Here is an 8,826-nt window from a genome sequence, read left to right as displayed (position 1 = left end):
CAGAGAACCCAGTTACAAAGGCTGTGATGATTCCAGGAGAATAAAAGTTTGGCACTGGCTTGGCATTGAGTAAGTACTTGTTCACCCAGAGCCACCATCATCATTAAGAAGAGGGTATGATGGGGATGCAGTAGGCACTAGTTGAGCGGGGAGTTCCCAGGGGCTAAATGTCCCGTCCTCAGGGGATTCTTCCCCAACTACGTTATTTGAAGTAAGTCTCCCCTGTTATTCTTTTTCCAGTGGAGACTGAAAAACAGACTAGTCTGTGATAAGCCTTATGTATCAGGCTAAGTAATTTCAACTTCAAAGTATAAACTGTGTGTAGCCATCAAAGGCTGTAAATGTGAAAATGATGGTTAAATTTTGGGTTTGGCTTGAGGACAGATTTGAAGGAGGTGAGTCCTTCACTGAGACCTTAAGTAAGTAAAGTATTGCAATAATCTAAGGGAAAGGTGATGAGACAGATATAGGAACAAGGAGGATGGAACAAAGGGATAGAATTGAAAGTTAATTATTATTATATGATTCTATTGTTATATAACCATATATTATATACAAATATATACAACTATACATGTAATTATCTTTAACATAATTTATAATTTTAATATGTAAAGTTCATTGTTTAGAAGACTGGATTTGGGGAGTGGGGGAGGGGCAATGTCAAAGAGAGCTCCCAGGTTTGTAATTTTTTTAAATTAATTTTTTCTTCATACTGTTGTTCCAAAAGACAGAGACAACATGGGAGCAATGGGGGAGAAGGAAAGGGGAAGTTTGGCAAAGGGGAATATTGAGCTCAGTTTTGGTTCAGTATACCAGTGGAATATTCCGGTGGAGGTTCCCAGGACTGAACTGGATATAGATAGATCTGGAGCTCCGAAGAGAATCTGGAACTGGGGAAAGAAACTTCAGAGCTGTTAGCGTAGGGATAGCAGTTGAAGCCATGTGATGAGATTTTACAGCAACCAGGATTAGCCCCACATACAGAGAAAAGTTGTTATCTTTGTTTTCCATTTTCAGCAGGGAAGTAACTTGACACTCAGGCTCATCTTATTTTCACTGAGAATCATTTTTTTTTAAATTATAAAGTACTTTTCATCCAGTGGTAAGTGCTACAACAGATTCAGGTATTTAAGAAGCAGAAAGACAATTAACTCTCTTGGGCAATGAGGATGGGTAGGAAGATGTCAGACAAACGGTGGAGGTGGGGGTAGGCAGAGGGGGTTTTCCAGGTAGAAAGAACATCTCATACAAGGACATCTGGGGATCTGATAGATTCCATCAAGTTTGAAATGTACTAGTTTAGTCTATGTAGGGGGAGAATATATTTGGGGAGATTATAGAAGGCCTCATAAGCTGGCTTAACCTATGGTTATAGGTGTTGGTGTCTTTAACTCTTTTTATGATTCTCAATTCTCTTGCTTCTCTGGGCTTTGGTCTTCTTCCTCCAAAACTCTTCCTAAACTCTTTGTCTGGCTAATGTATAAACATCCTTCAATGTTCAGGTCAGGTGTTGCTTCCTCTGGGAAATCATCTATGTCCTTAACTCCCATTTTGAGCTTGGTTAGGTGCCCAATCTCTGGGGTCCTGCAGCTCTCAACCCTTCCTTTCATCATGGCACCCAGTCAAGGGACCACGCCTTACCATCTTTATGCCTTCCATTCCTGGTGCATGGGTTCGGTATATGTAGTGTATGTTTGAGGGATGAATAACTTTCCTTCTGATGATGTTACCCCCAAGAAATCTTCTCAACTGGAAGAGGCCTGTTTTCAGAAGAGGAAAACTTACTTTCCCTGTTTTATTTTTCAAGGCCAAAATTTAAATTATATTTCTAGCTTAAAAAGATCACAGGAAACATCAAAAATAAAATGCCATTCTGAGAATAAGACTGGATATAGAGGAAACAAAATATAGGTCCATGTCCCAGGTTTAATGATAGATTCTGACAGGTCTATTTTTATTTTTTTAAACCTGGGATTCAAGTCTCTCTCCAGAGACCCCTAAGAAGAGCCTGCCTGAGAATGAAACTAACCCAGAGGAAAACACAATCAAGAGATAGACAGATTCCTGACCATATCATTTGAACACCTGGATTTTTCAGCTACACGAGTCAATAAACTTCCTAAAATAAGGTAGTTGGAGAAGTTTTTGTCACTTGAACTGAAAAGATTTCAGACTAAACTATTCACATGGCTGGGGCTGGAATTCTAACTTGGACATATCTGATGCCAAAGCTCTTTGGGCTTGTTTCCTCACATGTACAAAGAGAGCATTTAGCTTGCATTTGCATAATTCTGTTTAGTATGGTACTGCTACTAGGGCTAGGGTAGCCAGTTTCCTATCCCAAAAGATATATAAGGGGTCTGAGAAATGAATAAGAAACTAACACTGCTCAGTGCACAATCATTCTTTTACCTTTCTGCTTTTATTCTCTGCAGTAACATCAGAATCCTTAATACCACGAAGATTTAGAAAGACACTTCCACTAATGGAATATTGTTTACAGCTGGGGTTGGCAAAGGTTTTCAGTAAAGGGCCAGATAGCAAATATTTTGTTTTGTGAGCCAGATGATCTTTGTTGCAACTACTCTGTTGTAGTAGAGGGAAAGCAGCCATAGGCAATATGTAAATGAATGGGCAGGGCTAGGTATTAAACTTTATTTCTGGACACTGAAATTGAATTTCACATAACTCTCATGTGTCACAGAATATTGTTCTTTTGATTCCCCCCTCCCCTCAACCATTTGAAGATGTAGTAACAATCCTTAGCTTGTGGGCTGTACAAAAAGAAGTGACACCGGCCAGTGTGCCAACCCCTGGTTTATAGGAGAGTAACCTAAACTAGGAGTTTGTAGGCTCAGGTTCTACCTAAAGCTTTTCCATTATGCGATCCTGGCTAAGTCATTCTACCACTCCAGGTTTCCCTTTTCCCCATTTGCACCATATGAAGGAACTACATGGAACGACCTCTCAAAGGCTATCAGCTCACAAATACCACGATTCTGATTTGTCATTCAACAAATATTTATTGAGCAGGTATAACATGTTGGGGAGGTAGCATTGAATAGAAGTTCTTACTCACATGGAACTTACATTCAGATGAGAAGACACAGAAATAAATTTAGGGTAGTGGTAAGTGCTACACAGAAAATAAAGAAGGGTAAAGGATTAGAGAGTCACAGGGCTGCAATTTTAGAAAGGGAGGTCAGGACAGCCTATTGATCACTGACATCTGAGCAGAGACACAAATCAAATGAGGGAGTGGGCTCTGTGGCTACCTGGGGAGAAAACATTCCAGGCAGAGGGAATAGCCAATGCAAAGGCCTTGTGACAGGGGTTTCCTTGAATTCAAAGAGTAGCAAGGAGGCCAGTGTGGCTGGAGTAGAGTGAGCAAAAAGAACAGTGGGCTATGAAGTTAGAGGCAGTTGGGGGCCGGGTCATTTAGGGCCTTGAAGGTCTCTGGATTTTATTCTTAGTGGAAAACCACTGGGAAGCAAATGATATGCTCAGATTTTAAGAGGATAGCTTTGGCTTCCATGTGGAAAATGACTACGAGGCAATAGTGAAGGCAAGGAGATAATTAGTAGGGGACTGCAATAGTCCAAGCAAGAGATCAAAGTGGCTTGAACAAAAATGGTAGTGTTGGTGAGAAGTGACTGGATTCAAGATGTATTTTGAAGCTGGAGCAGACAGGATTTGTTGAACAACTGGATAGGATTAGGCAGGAAAGAGAAAAATCAAGGATGAGTATGATGGGATCAAATCACATTGTAAGAACATGATTTAAACACAGGAAATGTCTAACATTTAACTTATAAGGCAAGAATTAATCTTATTCTTTTACAGCAGTATAAAAAATCACAGATATATTTGCTAATTCAGAAATTACCTGTATATACTTTAAAAAACAAGGGATTGAGCTCAGGAATATTTGGTTTCATAAAACTTTCGCAGTTGATTTTTGACGAGTTAAAAACCTTTCTTTGTGTGATCCTTGTTCCCAATACTGAGATGCCAGCTACAGAAAATCAGTTGGTCAGGGTTATATTTTGCATTCAATAAAACAGGAACTGAGACTAAGGAGATATTTCATACCTCTCTCCTGAATAATTCCTTTAATTCTTCACCCTTGTATAAATCAAAATTGAGACATAATTTTAACAAAACCGTAAACCAATACACATAATACAGGTGGACCTCAAAACAACGAGTTGACCAAATTAATACTTACATTTTACAAACCTTTCATCAGACTGTTTTCAGCAAATATTTAGACATAAATTTAGTTTATTCTTCTGAAACCTCTACCTTGAAAGAGAGACGCAATATGGTATGGTACGTTCGGACTTCAATTAGCAACTTCTTTTTGAATAGTTAAACTTGCAATGAGAAGAGCTAGTCTCTCTTCTAATCTCTAACCATAGAAGTACGCAAGCATGGAGGGTGGAGGGAATTAGGACTGCCTCTGAAGTTGACTCTCCAGCCAGAGGCCTCTGCAGAGTGGCGAACCTAGAAGCAACACTCCACCAGCCCAAGTCCTGAGTGGAAACAACCCTACCAGAGAGCTGCAGTCTTTATTCTAGCAAACGGATGAGAGAGGGAAGACACCACCACACAGGCACTGTCTTGCATTTATTCACACAGAGTAAGAACTGGTACAAATAATAAACATTGCTTTAAATACAAATAAATAGATCTGGTTTCTAAAGGAAACAACTTTATATAATTCAAAGTTTAGTATTTTCTAAATTCCTATTAAAAATAGAAGACTATTTTGATTAAGTCCTACACCAACATAACTCTCTGAGGACTTAAGGATAAAATGGTGAATTCTATACTCCGAGAAATCACCAGAAAAATGGGAGTTAATGCTCCCATCTCCCTGAACTATTCCCCAAATGTAAGGAGAGTTACTTGCATCATAGACACAGCTAATAAATCCAGAAAGTATCTGATATCTAAAGATATCTAAAAAGATTTACCTTGGGAAAGGTGATAAGAATTTCTCTGAACCAGTCATGTGAATTCTGAAACTTCACTATACTGAAGTTTTGGTTCAAATGTGTTAAATTCATCTATGCTCATAGGAAGACTTAAGTCCCTATAATGAAAGCTTCCTCTTGCCAGGAACGGTAGTGGTACACAGTCTGTAATCACCAAGAATGGCACCTGGAGTCAAAAAGTGATTTACCTGGTAAAGGAGCAATGGTGCTGCCCAATGAAACACTCTGTCAAACTTGGCACCAAAATGACCAAAACTGAGCTTGACAGAACCACATTCCAAAATCTGTTAATTTATTATCTCTCTATATTGTCATATCTAGAATGTTCAAAGTGGCAGAAGGTATCTAGGGAGAAGTATGTTCTATGAATAAAGAATCATTTTAAAGTCATGCAGTCTGTAAAGCCTTTAAAACTCCATAAAACATGACTCACTACAAATCCTGGTGCCTGAACAGTGCCTGCTCCATCGACTCACTGTGTCCCACTGTGTGCCACCCCCTCACCCCTCAACCCTCACAAGACAATTCAACCTCTTCTACTCAGACCCCTATAAAATTTTCAGAAATAATATGTTTGACAGCTATCTATATAGCAACTTCTAGGTTTTAAAGAAATTTTGCTTTTCTATTTAGGTTGACCATGATACAATTCCAAATAGAACATTCTCATGCTATAAAAACAATCTCATGCAATAAATGCAATTTTAAAAGTCCCACATTAATAACAACATTTGGTATTATAGACGGTAAGATTATTTAGTTTTTTCAAAAATTATCATTATAGAATAAAAGTTGGATTTCCAAACAGAACTTCTGTTGTGGTACAAAATGCTAAATTTGATTCTACAGTTTTGTCGATGCAAACAATACACAACAGGTTTTCCTACTTGGGATTTTGAAACAATAAGCATAATTCTTCAACAGATTACCACAACATTTGCTCAAAGGACCAGCTCCCCTTTGCCAAGAACCTTCTCTTTTTAGTCCAATTGGAGGGGTTTCCACAGCAAATTCTGGAACAGTTCTGAACATGATTTAAAATCTCTCTCTCACTTTCCTCCCTTTTACTTTTCTTTTAAGTTTTAAAGACACTTGAGCACAGAAAAATGTCCCCCCACCCCCGTTTTTAAGAAGGACATTAATAAATTTAGTTTCCTGATTAAAAGTACATTTTTTATGCTTGTCTTTCACTCTGGCACACTATATAATGTTTCTGGAGTTACAAATCCAAACAAACCCAGCCAACCAGAGCATCCCAGTGTTCAAATCACAATTTTGGATATAATCCTATTTATTCTGGGTGATGCTCAATTCCACACATATTTCAGGGAAGAAATATCCATAAGAAAATCCAAAAATGTTATGTTACCAAACTCAAACATATGATTGTGCTCTGTTGGATAGTACCATTCACATTTACAAAGTACAAAGGCAGAGGATTTCAGATGTGGAGACCAATTTGCTTTTGCTGCTACAGCAATTCACAACCATCATCTTCGAGATTTCCAAGCTGTTCTAGAATAAGGAGTAGTCCTTTTTTTATCTGGTGGCTTAAAGTAGGAATAAACAGGTGCTGCTGGATACTCTGCATCAGGATTTTCTGCCATCATTTTCAACTTTGCTTCAATGGCCTTTATCTTTGCAGTGACACTGGAAAAAGGACAGCAGAGGATCAGAGTGGGCCTGGTTGCATTTAAAAAAATACTTTGTATTTCATCTTCCTTACCCTCTTATGCATACTGAAGAAGCAATAAGATATTCAAATATGAATTGGCAAACACTTCATAAGAAAGAAAAAAAAGGTAACTAATCATCTCATTTAAAGAAAAAGATCAAGTCTGTACCATCTATTAAGTTTTTATTATAAGCCCACACACTGTTATAAGTGTCAAAAATCCTTGCTTTTTTCCCCTCCATCAGGCTGGGAGTTAAGCAGCCCTCTCTTAAGAGGGAAATGTGAAGAGACACTGAAGAAATTGTGAGAAATTCCCTTCTGATTGGGATCAATGCTATCTCTGGGCCAGAATGCAAAGCTCTCAGGCAGAGGTATTTTCTGACTCACGGCTTCCTTCATTTTCCATTCTTGATGGCTGTCAGGGTTTTATAGTCAGGGAAGGAAACCTGGACAGGAGTGCATACATGGCTTCTTAGAAATCCTCAAAAGGGATATATCTGCTGCACATGCCACAATTTTACATGGGTAAGAAAAGAAAAAACTAATTTATAATAGAAAGAACACTAAGGTATTACCAAGATGCATTCCTGCACTCTTCATTTATGGGATAGCCATTCATTCCATACGAGTCAAAGGGAAATAACCTTCTCTAATTAGGCATAGATGTTAATAGAAAGATATAAGCAGAGGCTCTCTGGAGTAAAAAATAAATGGAAAACATTAGGCTACCTGGTAAAAAAGTAGAAAACACTGACAATAAAAACCTAAACATGTCAATTATAACATAAAGATCAACCAGCATAAATGCAGTCATTCCTTCCCAATAGGAGTTATATTTATGAAAACCTCCTTGGAGACCAATCTGTGATCAAGAAGTTCAAATCTTACGGAGAAAATAGGATACAATGTAAGTTCAAAGTGAATTTATCAAAGTCATTATAATTTCTTTTTTTATTTCCAGGGATATAAAACAATAAAGGCAGTACAAAATGAAGAAATAATGAAAGGCACTTAACTTAAATTAGTAACTATAAAATTAATTTCAATTTACAATTTTACCACTCCTGGCTCACCAGAAAACATTTCAGGACCACTTTCCATGCAGTTTAATGAAATTCTTGAAAATCTGTTTTGCTTTGGTGCAGAAAATATACATGACTTTTTTTTTTCTGTCTGGTCCTCCATCCATATAGGCCTCACTTTCCTGATTTCATGACAAAGTGCTGATTTCTGATCCCTGTGTGTCATTGACACTGCTTCATATATCTTCTTCCCCTCCCATGGAACGGACTTTATAACCATATTCCTGTAATTATAGCCTGGAGTTTCTTTTTTTTTTCTTTTTCTTTTTTTAAACATGTTGCCTTATTTGCTTCATTATTCTTTACCCCACTCTCTAAAATACACACACACACAGATTATCTATGAAGAGAGAGTGATGTGTATATTTTTCTATTTGTAAGTTGCAGGCATTGTGCTCACTTATCCCTATATCACCCAAGAAAAAGGACATTCCTTTTTCACCACAGTAAAATTAGCAAAATTTGGAAATTTAACAATGGTACAATAAAATTATCTAACATACAGTCTATGTTTAAATTTCTTCAACTGTCCCAAAATGTCCTTTAAAGCATGTTTTTCCCTCAGTCCTGTAGTCAATTCATGATCGCAAATTCTATTTAGCTTTCTTGATTCTTTAGTCTCTTTTTATCTTCAGTCTTTGTTTTTTATGACCTTGACACTGTTGAAGTGTACAGTCTGGTTATTTTTTTGGCTGTCTCTCAACTTGGATTAGTCTGATGTTTCTTTTTTTTTTTTCATCTTCATTTTATTGAGATATATTCACATACCACGCAGTCATACAAAACAAATCGTACATTCGATTGTTCACAGTACCATTACATAGTTGCACATTCATCACCTAAATCAATCCCTGACACCTTCATTAGCACACACACAAAAATAACAAGAATAATAATTAAAGTGAAAAAGAGCAATTGAAGTAAAAAAGAACACTGGGTACCTTTGTCTGTTTGTTTGTTTGTTTCCTTCCCCTATTTTTCTACTCATCCATCCATAAACTAGACAAAGTGGAGTGTGGTCCTTATGGCTTTCCCAATCCCATTGTCACCCCTCATAAGCTACATT

The 8,826-nt window shown here is 37.5% G+C and overlaps 1 protein-coding gene across 1 annotated transcript in view; it reads right to left on the bottom strand.

Moving 5' to 3' along the window:
* Positions 1-3,006: 3,006 nt before the first annotated feature.
* Positions 3,007-8,826, bottom strand: part of RBM18 (RNA binding motif protein 18) — a 28,600-nt gene continuing 22,780 nt past the window's right edge. The window contains exon 6 of the mRNA XM_037851340.1: positions 3,007-6,653. Within this exon, the coding sequence (XP_037707268.1) occupies positions 6,494-6,653 (160 nt within the window). The 3' untranslated portion in view covers positions 3,007-6,493. The remainder of the gene's footprint in view (positions 6,654-8,826) is intronic.

Source organism: Choloepus didactylus, chromosome 10 (assembly GCF_015220235.1).
Source record: "Choloepus didactylus isolate mChoDid1 chromosome 10, mChoDid1.pri, whole genome shotgun sequence".
Lineage (NCBI taxonomy): Eukaryota > Metazoa > Chordata > Mammalia > Pilosa > Megalonychidae > Choloepus > Choloepus didactylus.
The sequence above is the reverse complement of the archived record's forward strand: the minus strand, read 5'-3'. Positions and strand labels throughout refer to the sequence as shown.